Source organism: Pseudorasbora parva, chromosome 25 (assembly GCF_024679245.1).
Source record: "Pseudorasbora parva isolate DD20220531a chromosome 25, ASM2467924v1, whole genome shotgun sequence".
NCBI classification, from domain to species: Eukaryota; Metazoa; Chordata; class Actinopteri; order Cypriniformes; family Gobionidae; genus Pseudorasbora; species Pseudorasbora parva.
The window spans coordinates 13,474,960-13,501,927 of NC_090196.1; the positions used below are offsets into that span (position 1 = coordinate 13,474,960).

The 26,968-nt window shown below is 37.6% G+C and overlaps 2 protein-coding genes across 2 annotated transcripts; both read right to left on the reverse strand.

Moving 5' to 3' along the window:
• Positions 1-529: 529 nt before the first annotated feature.
• acot19 (acyl-CoA thioesterase 19) lies at positions 530-8,909 on the reverse strand. The gene is made up of 10 exons (XM_067436297.1): positions 8,345-8,909; positions 8,164-8,263; positions 6,053-6,243; positions 5,446-5,615; positions 2,851-2,970; positions 2,664-2,746; positions 2,478-2,571; positions 2,292-2,372; positions 2,054-2,195; positions 530-736 (listed from the first exon to the last, which is right to left on the reverse strand). Exons 1-10 carry the CDS (start codon positions 8,538-8,540, stop codon positions 612-614), a joined length of 1,302 nt encoding a protein of 433 aa, XP_067292398.1. The 5' UTR covers positions 8,541-8,909; the 3' UTR covers positions 530-611.
• A 3,117-nt stretch (positions 8,910-12,026) lies between these two features.
• ubl7a (ubiquitin-like 7a (bone marrow stromal cell-derived)) lies at positions 12,027-24,627 on the reverse strand. The gene is made up of 10 exons (XM_067436148.1): positions 24,272-24,627; positions 18,495-18,614; positions 18,224-18,306; positions 18,019-18,103; positions 17,886-17,943; positions 16,752-16,885; positions 16,584-16,633; positions 16,331-16,507; positions 15,241-15,351; positions 12,027-12,477 (listed from the first exon to the last, which is right to left on the reverse strand). Exons 1-10 carry the CDS (start codon positions 24,597-24,599, stop codon positions 12,340-12,342), a joined length of 1,284 nt encoding a protein of 427 aa, XP_067292249.1. The 5' UTR covers positions 24,600-24,627; the 3' UTR covers positions 12,027-12,339.
• Between the last annotated feature and the right edge of the window lie 2,341 nt (positions 24,628-26,968).

A 26,968-nucleotide genomic window follows, 5' to 3' on the forward strand; every position in this document is an offset into this window, starting at 1 on the left:
CAAATGTTATCATCACTGTTTGGCATCAACATCAATAGCTACACATAGTGAAATAGCTAATGCTGTGGATCCAGATTTGCTCATGTAAGATGTTCTGGCAGGCCTGTCTGGAGTTGGCAGCAGCTTCACACATCGTGCTTTGATCCTCGTCGCAGCGAGAGTTTGTGACAGTTTTTTGGTATCAAAAGAAGAAAACACGGAACTTATCAATTGAAGTCAGACAAAAATTAAATAAATAAAAACACATAAACAGTTCATTGATTTCCCTGATATTTTGATCAAGCAGCCCACCGAGAGACTTTCCGACTGGTTTAGAGGCTGGAAAAGACCCTTGGCGTCCCGGCATTAGTGAGATTCAGAGGCCAGTGTATTTCTGAACATGTCTTTATACTTTAACTGGAATGCTCAATTGCCACACCACAATTAAGATTAACAACTGAGGAGTATGCTAGCCATTGGCATTTTTAATTGCACTATCATCACATTTAACCTGTTGTAATTGATCTTTGAAGGTATTAAAAATGTATTTTTTTTTATCATCAGTACTCTTTGTACATTTTACTTACATAGGTCTTCAATAAGTTGTCTAAATGTAAAGATATATATGACAATTAGCATTGTGTGACTTCTCTGTTGTTGTCATAGAGGTGCTCCTCTAGAAAAGCCAGAGTTTTCTGCCAGGACTCCTCCTGAGCTCGACTGTGAGGCACCGTCTCTCCTCCCCAAAGCACCACAACTACAATATAAACCAAAGTCATTTCAACCTTCTGAAATACAACATGTCTTTAACAGCATTTTCTTTCTTTCTTTCTTTCTTCTTTCTTTCTTTCTTTCTTTCTTTCTTTCTTTCTTTCTTTCTTTCTTTCTTTCTTTCTTTCTTTCTTTCTTTCTTTCTTTCTTTCTTTCTTTCTTTCTTTCTTTCTTTCTTTCTATCTATCTATCTATCTATCTATCTATCTATCTATCTATCTATCTATCTATCTATCTATCTATCTATCTATTTGTCTGTCTTCTGTTGTCTGTCTGTCCATCTGTCTGTCTATCTGTCTGTCTGATTGTTATATGTCTGTCCATCCATCCGTCTGTCTGTCTTTTCATCCGTCTGTCTGTCTGTCTGTCTTTCCATTCGTCTGTCTGTCTTTTGTCTGTCCGCCCATCCATCTGTCTGTCTATCTGTCTGTCTGATTGTTATATGTCTTTCCATCCGTCTGTCTGTCTGTCTGTCTTTCCATCCATCCGTCTGTCTGTCTGTCTGTCCATCCGTCTGTCTGTTTTTTCATCTGTATGTCTTTCCATTCGTCTGTCTGTCTTTTGTCTGTCCGCCCATCCATCTGTCTGTCTATCTGTCTGTCTGATTGTTATGTCTTTCCATCCTTCTGTCTGTCTGTCCATCTGTCCATCCATCCGTCTGTCTATCTATCTGTCTGTCTGTCCATCCGTCTGTCTGTCTTTCCATCCATCCATCTGTCTGTCTGTCTGTCTGTCTTTCCATCCGTCTGTCTGTCCATCCGTCTGTCTGTCTTTCCATCCGTCTGTCTGTCTGTCTGTCTGTCTGTCTTTCCATCCGTCTGTCTGTCTGTCTGTCTGTCTGTCTGTCCATCCATCCATCCATCCGTCTGTCTGTCTGTCTGTCTGTCTTTCCATCCGTCTGTCTGTCTGTCTTTCCATCTGTCTGTCTGTCTGTCTGTCTGTCTTTCCATCCGTCTGTCTGTCTGTCTGTCCATCCATCCGTCTGTCTGTCTTTCCATCCGTCTGTCTGTCTTTCCATCCGTCTGTCTGTCTGTCTGTCTTGTCTGACCATCCGTCTGTCTGTCCATCCGTCTGTCTGTCTGTCTGTCTGTCTGTCTGTCTGTCTGTCTGTCCGTCCATCCGTCTGTCTGTCTGTCTGTCTGTCTGTCCATCCGTCTGTCTGTCCATCTGTCTGTCTGTCCGTCTGTCTGTCTGTCTGTCCATCCATCTGTCTGTCTGTCTGTCTGTCTGTCTGTCTGTCAATACCAGGGTTAGATTGCTCAAGTGAAGCAATATCTTTTTTATTGATGTTTTAGACTTTAACCTTTGGTTTTTGCCTCCAGTAACTTGAAGTCACTAAATCGGACGTGAGGGCTGTAGGGCGGTTCAATAAGATGACCCGTTCCTGGGTACGAGAGAACAGTCAGGAGATCACTGTTTCCAGCCTTCTCCAACATCTTCTTCATCTGCAGAGGAGGCCATTAGATTTAAGCATCATGAATGGCCTGAGATTAAAAGAAAGACCTAAAGGCAAACATTTAAAATCAAAATGATGGACTCACATCCGCTGCAGATTCTGATGCTGGCCAGTTTTGATCATCCTCACCAGCGATTAATAAAACAGGACATTTGATTTTGCCCATCTGGTGAAAACAAAACCCACTGCATGAACTGCAAGCACATGACTCTTTATAATAAAAAATAGCTTTTTCTATAACAATTACACAGAAAATACATAATTTTCATACCTGAACTTTCTTGGAAGGGTCATCTGGTATTGGCAACAACAGATCCCGCCAAATTATTCTCATCTTTTCATCATAGCGGATTTTTCCCACGTTCCTTGGCATTGATAAAATGACAATTGTTATCTGTTAATCATTAAAATATGCAGTTGGTATAACGTAATTCATCTGAATCGTTGAGTTTCTCACTGTTGCAGTGCTGCGTAGACATCCGCCAAAGATCCTTTGAGAGGCATTATGTGACTCCCACTCACACAAACCACACACTTGGGCTGAAATGTTGTCATCAAAGAACAGAAAACAAATTAAATATGTTTGTTTCACTGAATTTGCATCAAATCTCCAATGTATTGATGTAAATGAGAACTTTATTTACCTCTATAATTTCTGAGTATGCCGTCAAACCCAGCATTACAGGGACCCCAAAGGAAATCCCCATCATGGCCACTTTGTCAGGACAAACTTTGGGGTGTTTTTTTAGCAATGAGAAGGCAGTCTGAAAATGATTTGACATGCTTTAAATATTTTCAAAGTGTATATTACAGTTTGTTCCCACTGTAATGTGTGAATAAATTAGATGAACTATTGCAACATTTTGCATTATTAATTGAATTCCATTTTACATTTTATAAAAAATAGATTTGTATTTTATTTAATTATTTTCCATCACTTCAGAATTTATAAACTTTAATGTTATATTATTACTTAACACACACCGATCAGGCAAAACATTATGATTATGTTTGTTCAGCACATCCCACAGATGCTCGATTGGATTGAGATCTGGGGAATTTGGAGGCCAAGTCAACGCCTCAAACTCATTGTTGTGCTCCTCAAACCGTTTTTGCTTTGTGGCAGAGCACATTATCCTGCTAAAAGAGGCCACAGCCACCCGGTAATACCGTTTCAATAAAAGGGTGTACATGGTCTGCAACAATGCTTAGGTAGGTGGTACATGTCAAAGTAACATCCACATGGATGGCAGGACCCAAGGTTTCCCAGCAGAACACTGGCCAAAGCATCACACTGCCTCCACCGGCTTGCCTTCTTCCCATAGTGCATCCTGGTGCCATGTGTTCCCTAGGTAAGAGACCCGGCCATCCACGTGATGTAAAAGAAAACGTGATTTATCAGGCCAGGCCACCTTCTTCTATTGCTCCATGGTCCAGTTCTGATACTCACACATCCATTGTCCATGACCCTGTCGCTGGTTCACCACTGCTTCTTCCTTTGACCACTTTTGATAGATACTGACCACTGCAGACCGGGAACACCCCACAAGAGCTGCGGTTTCGGAGATGCTCTGACCCAGTCGTCTACCCAAAACCGCAATCATGGGTAAGACTGCCGACCCGACCCTGTCCAGAAGGCCATCATTGACACCCTCAAGCGAGAGAGTAAGACACAGAAAGAAATTTCTGAACGAATAGGCTGTTCCCAGAGTTCTGTATCAAGGCACCTCAGTGACTGGAGTAGAAACATCAGACTACAGGCGTGTGCAGGAAATGGGCTACAGGTGCCGCATTCCCCAGGTCAAGCCACTTTTGGGCTACAGAGAAGCAGCACTGGACTGTTGCTCAGTGGTCCAAAGTAATTTTTTCGGATGAAAGCAAATTTTGCATGTCATTCGGAAATCAAGGTGCCAGAGTCTGGAGGAAGACTGGGGAGAAGGGAATGCCAAAATGCCTGAAGTCCAGTGTCAAGTACCCACAGTCAGTGATGGTCTGGGGTGCCATGTCAGCTGCTGGTGTTGGTCCACTGTGTTTTATCAAGGGCAGGGTCAATGCAGCTAGCTATCAGGAGATTTTGGAGCACTTCATGCTTCCATCTGATGAAAAGCTTTATGTAGATGAAGATTTTGTTTTTCAGCACGACCTGGCACCTGCTCACAGTGCCAAAACCACTGGTCAATGGTTTACTGACCATGGTATTACTGTGCTCAATTGGCCTGCCAACTCTCCTGACCTGAACCCCATAGAGAATCTGTGGGATATTGTGAAGAGAAAGTTGAGAGACGCAAGACCCAACACTCTGGATGAGCTTAAGGCCGCTATCGAAGCATCCTGGGCCTCCATAACACCTCAGCAGTGCCACAGGCTGATCGCCTCCATGCCACGCCGCATTGAAGCAGTCATTTCTGCAAAAGGATTCCCGACCAAGTATTGAGTGCATAACTGAACATAATTATTTGAAGGTGGACTTTTTTGTATTAAAAACCCTTTTCTTTTATTGGTCGGATGAAATATGCAAATTTTTTGAGAGAGAAATTTTGGGTTTTCATGAGCTGTATGCCAAAATCATCAGTATTAAAACAATAAAAGACCTGAAATATTTCAGTTGGTGTGCAATGAATCTAAAATATATGAAAGTTTAATTTTTATCATTACATTATGGAAAATAATGAACTTTTATCACATATGCTAATTTTTTGAGAAGGACCAAAAGATGATAGAGGACAGGAGAGGTAATGGAAGATGGAAGATGTTCTAGTAATTATACGGACAGCTGAGTTCTGGACCAAGCCTGAAGTTTATGAAGGAGTTTGTGAAGTAACCCAAATAGAAGAGAGACTATTTTCTTCACCCATCGGTGGCCATAATGTTATGCCTGATCGATGTATATGTAAATAGTGGAAATGTGATTTAATTTTAATAAATATATTTTCATATTCAGATATAAATATAAATGTATTATTGATTCCATAATGTACATGTATTCCTGTGATCAAAGCTGAATTTCCAGCACTCAAGAAATATGATGATTTGCTGAAAAAAAAAAAAAACTTTCTTATTATTAAAAATGTTGGAACCAGCTGTGCTGCTTAATTTTTGCGGAACCCTTGATACAATTTTTCAGGATTCTTTGATGAACAGAAAGGTCACACAGTCACTTTTGAACAAATGAATGGACAATTTGTATATACACAAAAGCACCATAATGCTGTTTTGTTTGTTTTGTAGCAAACATGTACCTCAAAGTAGGTGTTGTCCATGTGCTGGAGTTTTCCTTCTGCATCCAGGAACCCAATGTATTCCAGTGCCAGGGAGACATAGCCACGGGAAGCCAGGAGCGCTGACCGATACTCAACACGACCTCCCTGCCCACCCCAAAGGTCCAGCACGCCAGGAAAGGGTCCAGAACCTGCATTACAAAACCACATGCATATAAATGGAGTCCCTTAAGCCTCTTTAAATGTTGACAGAATGTACAATGATTTACATTTATCAAGGGTAAAGGGTAGGTTGGTTTTAAAATAAGTGATTCTCTTGTGGCACAAGAAAAATACATATTTCATGTGCTGTTTCTCAATGTTTTGAATTGAATCCTTCATAGCACTGAGGTGTATTTAAACCTCACTTATTTCCTGACTGCATGCTGTCTATGACTGCATATAAATACATTTTGTGTATTATTATGTATGTGTCTTATTTTAATTTATATTATCTTTATATTTCATTATTATTTGAGATTTATAGTATTATAATTAAAACTTTTTTTTTTAAAGTATTTTAAAAAAACAATAATAATATATACTAATGATAGACCAATATATGGGCAAAGACGACATCTATCCATACCTGGGGGAATGAAGAGTGTTCCCTTTATCCTGCCCTCTGAGACTTCCACCCTCTGGACATCAGGGCCCAAATACCAGCGTTCAGCAGTAGCTGATGTCAGGGGTGTGCGATGCTTGAAGCCCTTAGCAAAGTGTCCCTCGTGCACGGAAAACACCACTTTAACTGGTGTCTGGACATTGTTCTTCTGAAATCTGTTAATGCAAATTAATTCCTATAGTTTTTTTTCTTCTATAGTTTTTATATAAAAATGCTGATACAATGTAAAGTATTTGCTCTGATTCTTTATTTTAAAGTGGTCATGATTTGAGAAATCAACTTTTCATTCAACCTTTGATATATAAAGTTAATAGGGATATAAGAAGTTTCGGAGCTGAAAACTTCCTGTTAGTCAAAGAAAAGCTTTTATTGACACCAGGCCCAGCAAAAGCTCACCCCGTGTCCCAATTCGCATACTATCCATACTAAATAGTATTCGAAAATAGAATTAGACGCTGTCCCAAATGGCACACTTCATTTGCACTTTCGGTCTTGTGGACTTAAAATGGCCATTGCGTGCGCGTGTTTGTTAAGTCCACAAGACCGTAGGGTGTCCCATTCGCCATTTAAGCTTAAAGAAGGGTGCTCGTGAGCGCCCCCTTTGCGCCCTCGATGCGCACTTCAGCTGAGCCCGCAAGTTCACGAGCTACTCAGAGGACTTCTACCCGGCAGTTAAAGCGGCATTACGCCGTGAAAGTGCCGACTCAGAGAAAGACCGTGAGGGTTTAGGGTGCCATTTGGGACAGGGCCTTAGCATGTCCCAAACCGTAGTATGCTGAAAAGTGTATTCCAAAGATGCCCGTATGGTCTACTATTTCCGGTCAGAATTTAAAGTGCGGATCGAAGTACACTCTTAACAGCTGATATTGCCCATTGCGAGAACTACAAACGCGGATAAAAAGTGTTAAAAAACTACAAACACGACGGATGCGCGAGTGTAACGGTTATTAGAGAGGATAAAGGTTTGAGTGATCAATTATAAGTATATTTAACCTGACTAAAATATATTTATTCAGTGCTATCTATGAGACAGGATGAGATTACATGAATGAATGAACACACATATGTGAATAACAATGTTTTTTTATATGTGATTGTTATAGATAATTTATTCATTATGTGTATGTGTCTAACTGAACATAACTTCCATGCAGTCACAGGCTGAAGAATCCTTTATTTGTGGTGTTGCTGGTTGATTGTGCTGCGATTGGGGATCATTTTAGGATATGTATGGGCCAGGTCTTGCAAAGTCAAATTTCCCGGGGCTGTGTGTTTTCCAGACGAGCTATCACAATGATAGCTTGTCGGCAGGCCGGTGAATCTTAAATAGTGAAATAAAATTCCTTTCTTGATGTGCATTGTTCACTCTCTTGACTTGATATATGAAGGAAAAATACAATCGCGGAAGTTTTGACCATGCTGATTTGTCTGACAGTAAGGCTTGTGCATGCGTGTGTTAGTGATGGGCAGTTCATGCTTATATCCACCGATTTATCGGGCAGGTAAAAGTAATAAAAAAATAACATTCCAATTAATTGTGGGTGGATGAGAGATAAATCATGTTTGTTTGATAAAGACATTTTGCGAGCCCTGTGGGCGAATCATCATTCTGGTTGCCGTTTTCCCACACGCTTTCAAAACAATCCCTCACGTGTACTCATGGGGGAGACGGAGCTTATTATAATATGCAAAGCTTATCCAATCACAGCAGTTGCTTTCAAGTCTTCAGTGCGGCACTCCCATAAAAACAACTGCATAAAAACAACTGTTCCATGAGAGAGGCTGAAAACCAGGGTAGAAATTAGCCTTTTACTCATTCATTATGATGTTTTTGAATGTAAAAACCATGCATACATCATAAGTTGACCTCAGACAACAGTATAAATAAAAATTAAAATAAACACATCACACGATTAAATTATTTAGTTCCGTTAGAAACCGCATACAGTTTTGGGGCGTAAAACAATTACAGTATTTTAATTTAGGGTGAACTGTACCTTTAAATACTAAGTTCACTTACGCAGTAAAAAGGGTGGTGCAGTTGTTTATCACTTTCTCTCTCTTTATTTACTTACCGGCGAACTGGTTTACTTTCAGCAACAGGTCTCATACTCCACAGCAGACCCGTGGCTTCGACTCCCTCAAATGTGCCACCAAGACTTTTATCTCTTGAAACTGTGTAGTAATAATTCAGTGAATCCATAATAAATGCAACAAAAGTGTGCTTATATGTGAGGCTAAAATGAAGTACTGTACCTTTAACGGTCCCAGAAGAGTCACTGGTGTAGTGTCCGAACGCTTCCCAACCATCTCCATCGTCAGAGTGAATCAGCGCATGAAGAGTGATATTGGAATCGGCAGGTAAGTGCTCAACTTCCACCTCAATTTTTTCATCAAACAAGCAACTTGAAGGATGAACCGAAAGGAAAGGACTCGACTCTGGCTTGGCCATTTTATACCTCTAAAGTGGAAACTGGAATCGCTGAATAAATCTGAAAACAAACTGTGGCAAAGGCTTTTATAAGACGTTCAACCTGGTCATTGGCCTATAGTGTACCAGTTCACACAGACAGATCCTTATTTGGTTCTGAAGTTCATCTTCATGGATAAACATTAAGCCCATAAAAACGTAACTGGTTATTGAAACTGATGATAATGCCTTATATAGGCTATATATGCTAGACACTTTGACCAAAATGACAGGATATCCCATCATAAAAGACTAAGTTTAGAACACTGAAGTAAGATGTACAAAATAATCAGGTCTGTAGAAAAAATGGGGAATTAATTTTTAAGTTGTTCTACTTTTCTTAAGGAAATTTTTTTTGTTTATTATTTACTATAATTTACATAGTAAAATGAGACATACATTTCTCTCAAATAATTGACAACACATTTGTTAACTGAATGCTCTGTACTGTATTTACTGTAGATGTAACATTCATGTTAATTTTATTATGAAGATTTTTGTAATTTATATAGTGATACATTTAGTTGTGATTTGTGCAATAAATGTGCTATAATATAATTGGAAAAAAAATTTAAACATGAAAGTTAAATCAAACTATCCCTGATTTTATTTGAAATTTAGCAAGTATGCTTTACTACTATATAATTTTTGCACTTAAAATGTATATGTATATATATATATATATATATATATATATGTATAAATATATATAAAATGCTCATTATTATTATTATTGATTTTTATTTAATTTGATTTGTGTGCCACTTTCCACCGCTCTTTGTCTATCAGTCAGTAAATGGTTAAAATTTTCATCATCTTTAAATGGACTGCATTTATATAGCGCTTTTATCCAAAGCGCTTTACATTTTTGCCTCACATTCACCCATTCATACACCGACGGCGATGTCAGCCATGTAAGGCGCCATCTAGCTCGTCGGGAGCATGCTGGGGTTAGGTGTCTTGCTCATGGACACTTCGACACTTGGTCAGGTGGAACCGGGGATTGAACCACCAACCTTCTGGCTTGTAGACAACCTACATGAACCACTGAGCCACTGCCGCCCCAGTGGCTTTACCCTCACAAAGTCTGTCATTTTCAAGAAGATATGACATTTTTATGGAAGCCCAGAAAAAACATGCCTTTGCAAATCACAATTATGACATAAAGTCGAAAAATCATGATATACAGGTGCTGGTCATATAATTAGAATATCATCAAAAAGTTGATTTATTTCACTAATTCCATTCAAAAAGAGAAACTTGTATATTATATTCATTCATTATACATAGACTAATATATTACAAATGTTTATTTCTTTTAATTTTGATGATTATAACTGACAACTAAGGACAATCCCAAATTCAGTATCTCAGAAAATTTGACTATTGTGAAAAAGTTCAATACTGAAGACACCTGGTGCCACACACTCTAATCAGCTAATTAACTCAAAACACCTGCAAAGGCCTTTAAATGGTCTCTCAGTTTAGTTCTGTAGGCTACACAACCATGGGGAAGACTGCTGACTTGACAGTTGTCCAAAAGACGACCATTGACACCTTGCACAAGAAGGACAAGACACAAAAGGTCATTGCAAAAGAGGCTGGCTGTTCACAGAGCTCCGTGTCCAAGCACATTAATAGAGAGGGGAAGGAAAAGATGTGGTAGAAAAAAAGTGTACAAGCAATAGGGATAACTGCCCCCTGGAGAGGATTGTGAAACAAAACCCATGCAAAAATGTGGGAGAGATTCACAAAGAGTGGACTGCAGCTAGAATCACTACGCACAGACGTATGCAAGACATGGGTTTCAGCTGTCACATTGTCAAGACCACTCTTAAACAACAGACAGCATCGAAAGCATCTCATTCTGGGCTAAAGACAAAAAGGACTGCTGAGTTGTCCAAAGTTATGGTCTCTGATGAAAGTAAATTGAGCATTTCCTTTGGAAATCAGGGTCCCAGTGTCTGGAGGAAGAGAGAAGCACACAATCCACATTTCTTGAGGTCCGGTGTAAAGTTTCCACAGTCAGTGATGGTTTGGGGTGTCGTGTCATCTGCTGGTGTTGGTCCACTGTGTTTTCTGAGGTCAAAGGTCAAGGTCAACGCAGCCGTATACCAGGAAGTTTTAGAGCACTTCATGCTTTCTGCTGCTGACCAGCTTTATGGAGATGCAGATTTCATTTTCCAACAGGACTTGGCACCTGCACACAGGTCCAAAGCAACCAGTGCCTGGTTTAAGGACCATGGTATCCCTGTTCTTAATTGGCCAGCAAACTCGCCTGACCTAAACCCCATAGAAAATCTCTGGGGTATTGTGAAGAGGAAGATGCGATATGCCAGGCCCAAATAATGCAAGAAAGTATAATCCAAATGCAGAAGAGCTGAAGGCCATATCAGAGCAACCTGGGCTCTCATAACACCTGAGCAGTGCCATCGACTCCATGCCACGCCGCATTGCTGCAGTAATTCTGGCGAAATGAGCTCCAACTAAGTATTGAGTGCTGTACATGCTCATACTTTTCATGTTCATACTTTTCAGTTGGCCAAGATTTTTAGAAATCCTTTCTTTGTATTGGTCTTAAGTAATAGTCGAAATTTCCGAGATACTGAATTTGGGATTTTCCTTAGTTGTCAGTTATAATCATCAAAATTAAAAGAAATAAACATTTGAAATGTATCAGTCTGTGTGTAATGAATGCATATAATATACACATTTCACTTTTTGAATGAAATTAGTGAAATAAATCAACTTTTTGATGATATTCTAATTATATGACCTGTACTAAGTTGAAATTATTAGATAATCGAAATTGACATACAAAGTCATAATTATGAGACTATGGTCAAATTTATTAGATTAAAAAAATCAAAATTATGACTCATAAATTCAGTCATAATTACACGTCATCATTTTGATGTAGCATGTCACAATTTTTACTTTTTAAGTCTCATCTCATAAATGACTTAGAATGACATAATATCATATTCATATGACATAATTAAGATTAAGTATGATTTTTATCTTACATGGGAGAAATAAGCTTCCATTTAAATAAAAAAAATACAATTTCCTAAATAAAAGAAAAAAAAGGTTAAAATCGAAGGTTAATAGAAAACAGATACCGACATTCATCCTTACAGTGAAACAAGTTTTACCATATTCATGGAATATTTTAATAAATGACAAAACAAAACATAACAATGATTGTCTGAACAGGCATACTTAAAGCTTTTAGCTATCAATATTTGCCAGGATAATAGCTGACCAAACACAGTTAACACAGCAGGAATGTACAATTGTGATATATATTGTAGGCCCTCAACTATGGAAGATTGTTTCTGCCATCAAATAAAAAGCAAAAAAAAAGTAATTACATCTTTTTTTCTTCTTCAAGATTCTCAAGATAATTTTGGCTCGCAATTATGACATTTTATATCTGATGACATATCTATAATTATGACATATCTATAATTGAGGGAAATAAACTCACAATTGCGGGAAAAAAGTCTGAATTATATCTATTTTCTGAAAAAAATAATTTAATAATTATTTTATCCCGTGGCAGTAACCAGCTCCAATACTTACAGTAACCACACTTAAAACAGCTGATAGCACCGCATTCAATGTACATATTGAAAAATACAACTTAAATATAAATTAAAGATAAACAACACTATCAAATAGGTAGTTAAAATATTGAATATGTAGTGGTAAATTTGCCTTGGAGTGCAGGGAGCCTTGGTTGTAACATCATAATAATGTTTTACTTAAGAGAATTGGTTCATGGTGCGCCTCCAGCGAATATAAGCTCCAGGGCTGCTTGGATGTCTCCGCCCGTGGCCTGCAGGGCTCTCAGGATCAGCTCCTCATCACGGATGCCCATGTCCCGCAGCTGCTGGAGCTGTGACTGCCACTGATTCTACACACAGTATGAAACAGAGTCACTCCAGAATCAGCAGTTCTACTTTAAGATGTGTTCACACTTGTAGTTCAGTTCACTTGATTCTTTTGGTCCGACCAAAAAAGAAAATGATACAGTGCATTCAGTCCTGGTTCAATAGTTTACACACTGTAATTTAGCAAATGTAATTATTTGCGGCGGTAGATTACATACAAAGTCAATGCAAATCCGTGAATAGATGCAAATTTGGTTTTCTGGTATTGCTGGACGTATACCGGTTCATACCAAATACTGGTATTTATTTTTGTATTTTGATTATACCGCAATACCGGTATATGTCGCTTAAACAACGTTCAGAACGCAGCACAGCGTGACCCTTTTTGAGTGAGGTCCCTTTTCACTGTAGTGAGGACACAGCGGAAATCGCCCCCTATACCCTTAAATAGTGCACTTTTTGAAGGGACAGACATTTTGTACTGGTGTCCGAAACCATAGTGGACGTTATCGAATGTACTCATTCAATCCCACATTTCACCGCAATAAAGAGTTTACAGCCAATGTACACACAGCGGCTGTCCGAATTCACTCACTTGTTTTCATTCACTCCTTCAAGTCAACTGTATTGTATTGTATAATACTGTATTGTATTCCCCACTATGTGGGGAGTGTTGTAAGATTAAGTATATTATTTCATATACTCTAGTGCTGTAAACATGAACCAGCACATATGTGCACATATTTAATTACGTCTTCTTCAAATGAAATATATGTGCAAACAAGGACACTGTTGTACACGACCGCGATGACACAATGGATTATTCTGATACACAGAAGACAATAATGTAGACTGACAATTCAAAAAAAGTAACTGCTTTATTCTTTCTGTGTTAAACTGACATGTGTCATTTGTTCAGAGACTCTAGTGCTCTTGAATGTATTGAAAGTATCCTTAGTCCTTTTAAATGTTCTCCCGCATTTCTCCCTCGTTTTGGCAGTTTGTTGTTATATAGGGTTAGATTTTAAGGTCCCTCAACAGTTTTTTTTTTTTTTTTTATCTCCGTGGTCATATTTTAATATTCATGTGTCTGTAATGAGTGTGTTGCAGATGTCTTTGGTCTGTGTTGTGTACTTATTTCAATCGAACCACACCACAGTTCATTTAGAAGTGGACCGAAACCCATCTTTTCAGTGGTCTCGGACCGGTTCGCTTGTTTGGTGCACACCAGGGTTCAGATGGCATTCACACTTATTCAAATAAACCGCACTAACAGAGCAATCGCACCAGGGTTTGTTTTAATTAAACTGAAAATGTGAACAGAATATAAATCATTAAAAAGGAAAATCCTATTGAGCCCTCTTTTACCAATCTAAGCGCATGGTCCGCACATGACGCAGGTCCGAATCCACTTTTGCTAGTTAAACGACGGAAAAAAACAGTCGGCACGCCCGGCGCATGATCTGAAAGGGTTGTACCTAGTGTCTTAATGAGTTATGGGTGTGTTTAAACCAATCAGAGTCTCATCTCCCATTCTCTTTAAAGGGATACTCCACCGTGTTTTCATATAAAACTGTGTTATTCCCTTAACTAAGACGAGTTGATACATACCTCTCTCGTCTCAGTTCATTCACTATGGTACCAAACAGAAATCAAGTTAGAAGCGACCAAACACCTCCACATTTTCCCTATTTAAATACAGTTACACAAATAGTTGAACGATCAAGTATGGTGACACAAAATAAAACGTGGCGCTTTTCTAAGCGGATTAAAAGGAACTATAATGTATGGCGGAATAGCACTTCTGAGAATACTTCGACTCGGTGCAGTAATAAGTCACGTCTGAAATTTTTTTCGCTTCTAACTTGATCTCTGTTTGGTACCATAGTGAATGAACTGGGCTTAGTGGGCTAAGCTAAATGCTATCAGATCGTCACCGCACGTCAGAGAGATTAAGTGCACGCACTGAGACGAGAGAGGTATGTATCAACTCGTCTTAGTTAAGGGAATAACATAGTTTAATATGAAAAAGCGGTGGATTATCCCTTTAAAAGCCAGTTAAGCTTTTACCATGCCGGATTCAATATTTTCATGGTGAAATTGTGTCAGCGGAAAGACTGAACGCTTCCTCATAGAGGAATCCTTTTATTTTTAATATTTGGCATGTTTGCGTGCTGTTGCACATCATTGTGTGTGTAATAAGCAGAGTGTACGCGTGTTGTGCACCCGCAAAGTAACAAAATATGTAGTCCACAGCACCACGCAAAAAGAGGTGTTACACATTCTCGCGCATGACCGCTCGCATTGCGATGATGCAATTTTTGCCGCACGCACCTTCGCGGTCGTGCAGAACATTAGCATCTTTCATATTCTTCTGCAATCCAGAACGGCAGCACAGCTGAAAGGTTTGTTTGAGCTGCATCTTCTACTGTACAGACATGAAATTGCATTTCCTTCAGCCTGAGGCTTATTCATTTTACTTTTGCTGTGAAAGGTCCTTCACATTTGCCAAATATAGAACCTTTGTCAAACAAGCACGGCCAGACCAGGTGACGCAAGTAACGCAACAGTAACATAACATATTACTTTCCATAAAAAGTAAAGTAATTAGTTACTTTTTTTAGGGAGTTGCGATACTGTAACGGATTACTTTTAAAAAGTAACTTTCCCCAACACTGGTTGGAAGAATGTATACATCTCTATTTGAGATGTTTGAAGTGCTGATGATGGAAACTGTAATGATGATGCTGGTCTAAATTGTGACTGGATCTCTGGTGGTTACTCACATGTAGGCTGGACATGCTGGAGACCTGCAGGGCCTGCTGCAGTGCCTGGTTAAAGAGGTCGTTCGTTATAGGGGTGCCTGCAGGGATAGGGGACACTCCAGAAGAGGGACCCTGTCACAGAAAAAGACAATTCTGTATTTTTTCACAGAATTTTGAGTACATCTCTCACATTTCTGACTTTATAACTAGCAATTATGGATTTATGTCCCACAATGCTGATGTTTTTTTCTCGCAATTGCAAGAAAATAGTTCTTGCAAATAGTTCACAGTTACATTTTTTTATTCCGAGGTGGAAACAAGCTTCCATACAAACAAAACACAAACACAACTATATTAAAATTCCACCAATTATTCATTAATTATTTGCAATATCTGATTTTCATTCATGCTGTCAAACAATTAATCGTGATTAGTCGCATCCAAAATAAAAGGTTTGTTTTCACATGTGTGTAATGTGTATAATTATTATGAATATATAAATACACACACACACACACACACATTCATTTATATATTTAAGAATTTTTTTTGTATATTTATATATAATATATAAATTATATAAATATATGTACATGCAAACATTTCTAAAATATACATGTATGTGTGTGTATTCAAATTTACATAATAATTATACACATTACATACACATATATTATGTGAACACAAACTGTAATTTTGGATTTTAAGATTTAACAAAATTTCAAATTCAAAATTCGAATTTTGAGGTTATTGATATTTAATAGTAAGAAATTAACTTTTACTTAAAAGTAAAAAGGCAGTTAAGACGTCATGCACTGTATTTTAAAGGGAAGAGAATTTACTTCTTACTTTATATAATTTACAGATTTAAATTAGATTTTACCACAGTATTATTATTTAACGCGTTTGTGAATGTAAGGAAAAAACTGAAACTGAAATTTCTGTTACTTTCCGTTACTTGAAATAATCTAAATGTTAACGAATAAGTTATTTCAATTTCTTATTAAACTTCAAAAGAAAGAACACATTCATCTTCTGGTGGAAGGGGGGCCAAAAATTCTGTCTTGCATACCTCCTTTAAAACTCTTCATGGCGCTCCTGTGTACTGTACCTGGTTTCCTGTAGTTGGTGTAACAGCACTGCTCTCAGGGGTGCTGGCGAGGGCTAAAGCTGTAGCTAGCTCACTTTGAGTGATGGGCCTGGGGCCAACGGCGCCGTTGTAACCGAGCGAAGCTGGCCTCATGCCGGCAAAACCACTAGCAAGAGTGGACGGCCCACCACGATTCACCTACAGATGATAAAGCTTAGGATCCAATATCGTAAATGCACATACTCTTAATGAAGAACAATAAATCATAACAAACCGACTGGAAGTCTTCCTCATCATCAGACATGCCTTCAAAGAGGAAACCTCCTGTAGATTAACAAAAGGTTTTAAGCGTTAAATCTACATTGGATCACCAAAATGACCTGTCACATTATGTTAATGGTGGGCAATTTTTCACTTAAATTGTGTTTAAATTGACACCAACCTGGCATGTCACTGTAAGAGCTAGAAGACACATTTCTGGAGGAGCTGGCGCTCTGCTGAGGCGGCACGCTGCCAGCCACCGAGTGCAACACCAGGATGATGGCATTTACCAGAGCCGGGTGGGAATTGGCCAATCTGGTGAGACAGTTAAACTGGGAGCATGATTTTATTTAACCCAAATTGCAGCACATGATTCAAATGTCATATTTTAAGGAGATTAAACCACAGACAGGTTCAACAGAAAAATCAAAACACCATATGGCAGTCACACACAATATGTGACATAAACAAAAAAACGTTTCTGATGAAATATAATAGACATTTACTGCCATTTAAAAAAGCTGACAAACTTGACTGCTTATGCTTAAATGCTTGCAATTTGTTTTGTATACAAATATAAATTCTATCTAAAGGAATTTATTTAAAAAAAAGTTAATTTTATATTATTATTATTATTAGAGTTTATTATTATTATTATTATTATTAAATATTCATATTATTATTATGATCAATAATAATTATAAAACATAATAAATATGACTTATTATAATTACAATATAATTACAATATAATTAATACAATTATAATACATTATCATTTATATAATTATAATATGTATTATTTTATAATATTAATAATAATTAGAATTAGTAGTAGTATTACTATTATTAACAATAATAACATAAAAGTATTGATTTATTATTATTATTATTAATAATAATAATAAATAATAATAAATCTTATATGAATATTGATTAGTTAATAAAATCATAAGTTTATTATTAATTGTGTTGTTGTATTATCATCATTATTAAATACGTATAACTTTATTGATTTTCTTTTACATTATTATTGTAATTAGTATTGTATATATAATTATATTTATATTTAAATGTATAATTATATTTATATTATCATTTTTTATATTTATTTATATTTATATATTTATATATATATATATATATATATATATATGTATATTATCATATTATATTATTTTTATATTATCATTATTATTGATACTACTAATAATAATGATTTATTCGTATTTTTATGGATGAGTTGGGGCAGTTCGTAAAAAAAGAAAGAAAACAAAAGCAACAATTTAATTTTTACTGTAATGAGCTTCACTCACGTATCAAGCATGCTTGGGTCTGTGAATTGTATGAAGAGGTCTTTGTCTTGAAGAACCCCTGAAAATGTAATCAATAAACATAAGCAAGTCTTCAACACCTCACATCGCAAATCATTTCTGCTTCTGAACGAACCTAGAGCCACAGGATCGCTGCTCAGCCCAGGTGTTGCCACGATGATCTGGTCCAGGGATTCCTTGTTGTTAAGCATCTTAAACACCTGGAATGCGTGAAGAAGAGCAACGTGAAAAAGTACCCAAGCATCCAGAACCTCCAGCAGACATCATGGTCAGGACTGAAGCGCTATCTATGCCGCTCACCTAAAGTCTAGTCAACCTACCGAATCTCTGTAAGCAGTGCTGGTGTGAAGAGCTGCTTGCAGGACACGAAATTCCCTCGCAGCTGCAACCTTGTCCACTGGCTCTATAGGACAATATAGATGAATGAATGGACTATGTTTATGGAACTTTTATGTTGCATTTTGTCTTTTTTGGAGCTTGACAGTTTCTGTCTTAACATACTTTCATGTGTATTGAAAAGAGCAGCATGAACATTTTGCCTGACGTCTCCTTTTGTGTTCAGCAGAAGAACATATAATTGCATCGACTCACCGGGATGGATCACAGGTTCTGGCCATGACTTTCTCAGGATGTGCACAGTGGATCCAGACTGAATCCCATAGGACTCCAGAGTCAAGTCATCCTTTAGCTTTCTACCACAATACACTAATTCTGTGAAAGGAGATAATGGGAAAACTGTTTGCAATCTTGCCAAGATTTCTCTAGGGCAGTGGTACACCCCCCGAGGAATTTAACATCCCTCTGTTTACCCCCTCTCTTCCACTTACACTGCAGTCACAACTTTTCCATGAAGGGACAATATTTGCCCTATAAAAAGTATTTTTGGCTGATTTTATTTTACCCTTTAGAAAGGTAATATTTTTTTTAACCATGTAATGTATGGATATTTCTCTTTTTACTGTTTAAAAGTAGGGTAGGCAATTTTCAAAGAGGCTAGCAATAGCGAGCTAGTTTTGAAAGCATTAGATCCCACCCTCCCTTCAGAGAGTCTCCAAAGACAATCCAAAGCAGGAGCAAACAAAAGTGTCATGAGAGACAGCGTTAAACTACCTCACGTCTCAAAGTACACAACATTACAATAATAATTAAAGCTGCAAGCAGCATTTAGCGGGGTTCAAGCTTTTAAGGCCTTTTAAGCACAGAGGCATTAAAGACATTAAGTTTATTTATACTGAAATAATAGATGGAAAAGTCAATTTACAGCCAATATAGGCAATTTACCATACACTGATAAAAATGACTTTGTGGTATGGTAAAATCTATTACATTAAGTCATGTAATTATTACATAGTAAAATCAAGTTTAAGTTGGAACTATATATCTTAGGTAAAATGTACAGTCTATTCATGTAATAACTTAACTGAGAAAAAAGAGTGAATTTTATCATATATTTATAAATAATATTTAATGTTTTATAGTCACAGCACATGCACCTAAAATATTAAGTAAATTTAAATGTGAAAGCAAAGTGCATTTGAAAATGCGCACAGATTTTTCGCAAAGATCCCACTTGTTCAGTGGTGGCAGAGATGGTCATTTCGGGATGTTGCTTTTTATGTGGCTGACTTATTCTCAATAAGTTTTGACTTTTAACTGAACGTGAGTTGTAATCACAAAAACGATAGCTAAAGCTACATAAGCTCTTATTGAGAATTAAGAGAGTTTTTTTATGTCACCATTATGGCGATTAGTGTTCTCTTTAGTTGGGCAGTTTGATGACTTTTTAATGTTAATGTTTCTCTCATTGCTGTATCTGGGTTTGTTATGGCAAGAAAAGCAGAGAAAACACGATCAGATGCTTTTGGCCGCTTGATGATCAGAATATGATCATTTACATTTATGCATTTGGCAGACGCTTTTATCCAAAGCGACTTACATTGTATTCAAGGCACACATTTTACATTTTTGTCAAGTCTTGCTTTCCCTGGGAATCGAACCCATGACCTTGGCGTTGCTAGCGCCATGCTCTACTCATTGAGCTACAGGAAAGACATTCCTGTAGCTCAAAGATCATTGTGTAGTGGCTTAATTCACCAATCTTATACCTGAGTATGAGCAATATACTATTAACCTTGTTTTATTCTAGAAAAAGATCCATCACAGTTTTAACCAGAAAAGTTAAATACGTTTTATAACAGACTGTACACTAAGCACTTTGAACTCCTGCAAGCTTTTCTCACACACAGATATCAAGATTCAGCCTAAGAATCTCAACAATGGTGACATGCTTCCTGCCACAATGCATTCTGGGGGCATCATGCAAAACTCAGTTTGAAACTTACAATCTATAGATGAGTATTGCCAGTACAATTTACTTGTGTATTTTACATAAAAAAATAAGTGGTTCTAGTAAGTAAATATTACTTAGAATAGCCCGAGTAAATATTACAAGCACTTTTTGTGTGGAAAAAGTTGCCTAGCTTTTTTTAAGTTAATGTCACTCCAATTTTTTTTTCAGTGTAGGAAATGTATGGTTTTTAAAGCTTTTTCACAGTTATAGTGCTACCTATAGTCCGATCTCTTTAAAAACATTGCATGCTTCATCAGCATGTTATGCCATATATACCCAACAATTTTCGTGAAGTTTTGAGTTTCCCCTTAGGATTTATAGGCTTTTGAGTGTATTTTGCCACGCCTCTTTGTGAAATGGCCCTGTTATAGCTATTTAAATGCAAAAGTTCAACTTTTTTTTTGATAGTTATTGATCTAAAGAGTCCAAAGAAATGTCCTAGACTGGTTTGGTTCTGATTGGGCAAAAAACCAGGGACAAGTTCACAAAAGTAGGTTTTTGACATAATTACAAATATTTAATTAACGATTTGATTGACAGCAATGGCCCAAGAGGCAAAGTTGTTCACCATGAGGAGAACTGTCATATGATATGCAATATTTTGCGGATGTGTGCAACACCACGTGATTACAGACCCATAAACATAATAGGTGCTCAAATTTCATTGGCCTATGGCGGCCATGTTTTTTGAGATACGCCAATGTCCTCATAGGTCTAAATGGTAGCTAGGGCCAAGACACCGCACACCAATTTTCAAGTCAATCGGACTAGTCGTCGTGTGGTAATAGCCGTTTTTGTGTTTTTTTCATGTTATAGCGCCACCAAGAGGACAATCATCACAATTTTTATCAAGTGACCGAAGTATTAGCTCATAGACAAGTGACCCAACTTTTGCGAAAATATCTCTTTCCATTCACAAGTTATAGTAATTTTCGTAAAAGTGGCCCCCGACCAGTTGAACATTTTGGTTCCGCTTAGCGACCATGAATTGGAAAATTGAATTTTTTTCATAATTATTAAAAGTCTCTCTCCAAAGAACATTTCTACAGTGGTTTGGTTCCAATCAGGGAAAATATGTGGGAGAAGTTTACAAAAGTAGGTTTTTCAAAAAACCCAAAATATCTCGAAATTGGCGCCTGAAGGGCGAGGCAATCCGAGGCATGCGTTTTGTCCGTCCAGAGCCAAGGATTCCAACGATATAAGACACTTGAGCCCACGCCTAACGGTTAAGGAGTTATGAGCCGTTTCGTACTTTTGCTCGCTGTAGCGCCCCCGTCAGGCCGTCAGGTCGTGCCTCGGTGGCGTAGGTAGTCGGTGTGAGTACCACCAGCCCTGAAAGTTTCAAGTCTCTGCGACTTACGGTTTGGTTTGCCCGATCAGTTTTAGATGGAGAATGATGCATCATGGGAAAATTAACAATAACAATAGGGTTTCAGCCCTTCAGGCTTGAACCCCTAATAAAAAGGGCATAAAAAGAGCCTTAAAAAGCCTATAAAAAAAACAACGATAGGGTCTGAGAACTTGATTTTCGGGCTGCTGGTTACAAAAACTTTATCAAGCGTTTTGACATGCCCATCGGGGGGGAAAAATGTCGATTTTCATATTTTCAGCTCATTTATAATGCGAATGTGGTGCTTTTTTTAACCTTTAAAACTGTAAAACCTCTACCGATGGCCCGATCTCCGTAAAAGTTTGCACGCTTCTTTGGGATAATATGGCGCACGTCCTCAGCCGATTTGGTGAAGTTTTGCGCAGAGCAGACCCTTTTTCGGTCATTTAAAGGTCGTTTTGCACAGAATAATATGGAGCATTTTTCCCCTTTATAAGAGTTGAAGCACCATTAAAGTCTGCCAGCTTCTTTAGCATCACGTGACGCATGCGCACGCTTGATTTGGTGACGCTGTATGCAAATCAGGCAGGAAGAGGGCAGCTTTCAGCCACTGAATGGGATTTTCCATAGAAATGCATCATTTTGACAGCTTTTTAGTTGCTATAGCGCCACCGAGTGGCGGTCCGCCGTGTCCTTTTTCACGCAGCCACAGAGTGAGCTCTTACATAGGCGTGCTGAGTTTGGTGAAAATATCTCGTTCCGTTGACGAGTAATAGCCAATTGAGTAAAAGGGGCCCCTCCCACCTCAAACGTTTTGGCAGCCCTTAGGGACCGTGAACCCAAATTTGCACTTTTTTTTAATAATTATTGACATTCAGACTCCAGAGAATCTGGCTGCGCTGGTTTGGTTCCGGTCGCGCCAAAAACCTAGGACTAGTTCGCAAAAGTAGGTTTTTGGAAAATGCCAAAATTCCCGAAATTTTTCCCAGGGTGACGAGGCAATCCGAGGCATACGTTTTGTCCGTCCAGAGCCAAGGATTCCAACGATATAAGACACTTGAGCCCACGCCTAACGGTTAAGGAGTTATGAGCCGTTTCGTACTTTTGCTCGCTGTAGCGCCCCTGTCAGGCCGATCGGGGCGTGCCTCGGTGGCGTAGGTAGTCGGTGTGAGTACCACCAGCCCTGAAAGTTTCAAGTCTCTGCGACTTACGGTTTGGTCTGCCCGATCAGTTTTAGATGGAGAATGATGCATCATGGGAAAATTAACAATAACAATAGGGTTTCAGCCCTTCAGGCTTGAACCCCTAATTAAAGCTGCAAATTAAAACGGTGAAAGGGCCCACGCACCTGTGCCACCTCCACCCAGAGCACAGTGGGCAATATGCATTTAAGTATATAAAAATAGGATGACTACAATTTTGCCATGTATATATCTACAAGCCAGGGCACTTATCAAATGAATATATACAAACGGTGACAACATGCAATACACTGTGGTGTTTGATTTCGGAATCCACGTTTTGAATGAATTTGGGTGAACCAATGATTCAAATGACCATAAAGAGAACATTTACATTTACCCTTTTCATAAAAAGAACCATTTTGGCTTACTTCACTCCTGAATGAACAAATCAAATGAATGACTCAATCAGACATTTATCATATCTACTGACACCTACTTATTAAGAGTACATTTTAATATTTCCATATTAATAAAAAGGTATAGTTTAACCAAAAAAAAATTCTTTCTGAAACTACTTTTTGTAATGCCTAGTTTTTTTACACAATAATGACTTTAATATTTTTTAACTTTTGGGAGTAATTTCTCAGCCAAATTTGATGTGTTGTATGCCACACAGTGTAATTGATTAGATTAAAAATCTGAAAAGCTTGACAGAGATTGCTTAGAGATTGCTATCAGGATGTGAAGAGACTTTCAACCAGCATAACAAAAATTGTTTCTGGAACAAATTGCCTATCCTGCCTTCAACTATAAAATTGCATCCAACTAGTAAGATTAAAACTATAAAGTAGTCTTTCTGACTAGTCATTAGATATGAGAAGCAAAAAAGCTATTATTATTAATATGAGAAATGTTACAACTAACAACTGGGAAAGACAGTGTGTCATGAATACGTACTTGGAACAGATGCTAGTACCTATTAGGATTGTTACTACTATGACTAGGAAACAAACAGAGAACTATTGCTTGTAACTAGCAGTTAAAAGCAAAATTGGAATTGGTACCAACAGTTGGAATATTAACTATTCACCTGAACCACATAACTCCAATGAATTCACAAGTATTATTAGTTAGCATACTGGCATAGCAATGGTAAGTATTTACTACTATAGTTCTATCAGCAAAGCAATGTTTTGCTTTAGATTGCGTTCTAATACAAAATAACAATATAAAATAAGCACTAATAAAATAGTATTTAGTCTACAGGAATAGGCTACATTTAAAAGGATTGCAGTAATAACGGGCTGGACACCTTTAATGGTTTTAATGTGACTTTGGTCAACAACATCAGATTATAACCTTATAAATAAAGGCTATATCATTTTAACTAATTTATTAAAACTGTAATCATATGACATGTAGGCTACCTGTATTAATACTGCCATACTGTCACCTAATATTATGACTTAATATTATGAGTCTTATGCGTTGTATTCTATGTTACCTATGAGCTCGGGATCAGGTATGGTATCTGGGATCTGTGCTGACACCAGCTGCTTGAGAGTGGAGACCCGATACTCGCCGGGAGGAACATCTCCAGGTTCAGTCTCCGGAAACTGCAGCACCGACTTGGGAAAAGATGGTTGATCCAGCAGCTTTAAAGACAGACGCCACTCTGATGACGCCATTGATCTAATGCACGTATTATAGCCTACAGCCGCACGCGATGACGTGTTTTCTTTTTTTGGCTCAGAATCGATGAATATATCTATCAGTAAACGCAATCTGTCTTTTGCATTGGAATAAATAGTATCATCAGCGACTGTTTTCATCCGTGCAGCATGACGTCATGCAGAAAAGCTCGTGCTTCTGGGAATTGTAGTTTTCATGTTGTGTTGACAGATTGTAGTCCTCGCTTATGGACAGAGGGGGCAGTGCTGTTTTGAATCAAAAACAGCCAAGTGTGTCCCTCACACAGAGCTGACGACCAGGGTTATTTTAGTGGGGGAAAATCATAAAAAATTCAACTTGTAATAAAATATATTTTGTTTTAGCTTGATTTAGTAAAATAATCAAATTAAACTGAAAAAAAAAACAAGAACCAATAAAATGACAAAAACACACAAAACAAAATTACTAAACCGTTAATAAAAAAAAAAAAAAAATTTAATTAGTAATAAAAAAAACAATAATAGTATAATACCAAAATAACACGGTCCACAACCAGCCTTATTTTGAATGATAATTAAAACAAAAATTAAGTGAAATTATTTGCAACTGCCCACAGTTCACCCCTCTCTTTTGAAGCACACAGAGAAGCTATGGTGGTCGACACAGGACAAAGATGTCGTCGTCTGAGACAGCAGAGTGTAGCTAGCGCTCTGTAGAGCAGTTTGTCCATTTAGGGCTACTGTAGAAACATGGCAGCGCAAAATGGCGATTTCATCGTAAGTAGACCCGCGGTGTATGGAGATGTCTCATGATATATGATATGATATGATATGATATGATATGATATGATATGATATGATATGATATGATATGATATGAAATGATATGATATGATATGATATGATGTGATGTGATGTGATGTGATGTGATGTGATGTGATGTGATAGACAGGATAGGATAGGATAGGATAGGATAGGATAGGATAGGATAGGATAGGATAGGATAGGATAGGATATATTATATTATATTATATAAAAGTTGAATGAAAATGTCATGTTAGCATTTAGTTTCACCTTAATGGCAATTGTCCTGTTAACACATGAATCCCTGTTAATATACTGTGTGTGATCTATCAGTCATTTTCACTCGTTATTCACAGCATGGGTGTCATCTAGCGGTAGGGGCAAACTAGACCATGCTAGCTACCTAACTAACTAACTAACTAACTAACTAACTAATTAACCACTCTATGCTAAAATTAACCTGCTAATAATGATAAATGTGAGCAATTTGAATCACCTAGACATGATATATAACAACTTACACCCAAATGATTGGCCTTCAAAGAGAATATAGCAATCTTGAATATATGATTGTTTGCTTTTATTTTCACTCATTCCCTTCCACTATGACATGAACTGTTTTGTTTGGATCAGTTCTTTTCATTCCAAGCCCTCAGTTCTCAGTGCTAGTTGGGGTTTTAGTGAGGAAGGACTGTATTTGTGCTGTCACGCAGTTATTCACTATGACAGATGGTCTCTTGGCTGGATACGCTTCTCAGGGAGCGCCAGTCTTCGCTGAGCTCTTCCACTCAGTGTTGCACGCCTGACAGCGCCTGAGGGAATCAGGACACACGAGTTATGACAGGGATAGAGGAAGAGTCCAGACATTTCACACCCTGTAAAGAGACGCCCTGTTCAGCCAGACCCAATGGAACATGGCTCGGCTACAAAGGGACATTGGGCCTGTTTAAAGATCAAGACGAGTTTGAAAGTCTGTGCGGTGTAGATTAGAGTAACAGTGTCGGCCTCCAAACTACCACCATGACCGTTCAGACTATGGCCATTTTGAAGTGGAAATTAGACGTCCCCTTTGTAGCAGTAGACTAACTTGCCTTTTTCTTCAAAACTCACAGACTAATGGCTACCCCTAACGAAACAAAAATATATTGCAGTATATTGAAAAATATCATGTAATACATTAGGCAATATATTCACATATATGGGATTTAATATTTATATTCTCCAATATATTACAATATATGAAAGCGGCAATCATTTGTATATTTACAGTTTCCCCTCCAGAATAAAACATTGAAATATAATCTAGGACATTATTGCGTGATATTAGAGTGACAATAGATAATTATATGCTTTTTATGCAAGTATTTACATTACAAACTATCAGAATTAATTTTACCTTTCTGCCAAAACTGCCCCAAATTACATATTTTGCTTAGTTTGAATCTGAATTAAATTTAGGTGTTTTTCCTCCTCAAGTATGAGCTCCATATTATCACTTATATGAGCCATAATTGCCCGATATGCTTTTTGAACATCAAATATGATATTCAACAAAAACAAATGCAAACTTTTTTTTTTTTTTTTGGTCTGAAGGGCATTAAACTGTTAAACAAAAATAGATTATTATTGTATATGTCAGACTTTAAAGGGTACAGCGGTTGAGAAATATTGAACAGTTATATGACTTATGATATATCATGTATATTTATGTTATGCACACACTCACC

What these genes read in the sequence shown, in the direction of transcription:
- acot19 (XM_067436297.1), bottom strand. Translation starts at nt 8,540, where the DNA reads ATGGCCAAGCCAGAGTCGAGTCCTTTCCTTTCGGTTCATCCTTCAAGT. An exon ending in AACACTCTTCATTCCCCCAG is followed by an intron (nt 5,616 to 6,052) that starts GTATGGATAGAT and finishes TTTGTAATGCAG; the next exon opens with GTTCTGGACCCTTTCCTGGC. An exon ending in ACCCTTCCAAGAAAGTTCAG is followed by an intron (nt 2,373 to 2,477) that starts GTATGAAAATTA and finishes TGTTTTCACCAG; the next exon opens with ATGGGCAAAATCAAATGTCC.
- ubl7a (XM_067436148.1), bottom strand. Translation starts at nt 24,599, where the DNA reads ATGAAAACAGTCGCTGATGATACTATTTATTCCAATGCAAAAGACAGA. An exon ending in AGAACCTGTGATCCATCCCG is followed by an intron (nt 18,307 to 18,494) that starts GTGAGTCGATGC and finishes ATTGTCCTATAG; the next exon opens with AGCCAGTGGACAAGGTTGCA. An exon ending in GCACTGCTTACAGAGATTCG is followed by an intron (nt 18,104 to 18,223) that starts GTAGGTTGACTA and finishes CACGCATTCCAG; the next exon opens with GTGTTTAAGATGCTTAACAA.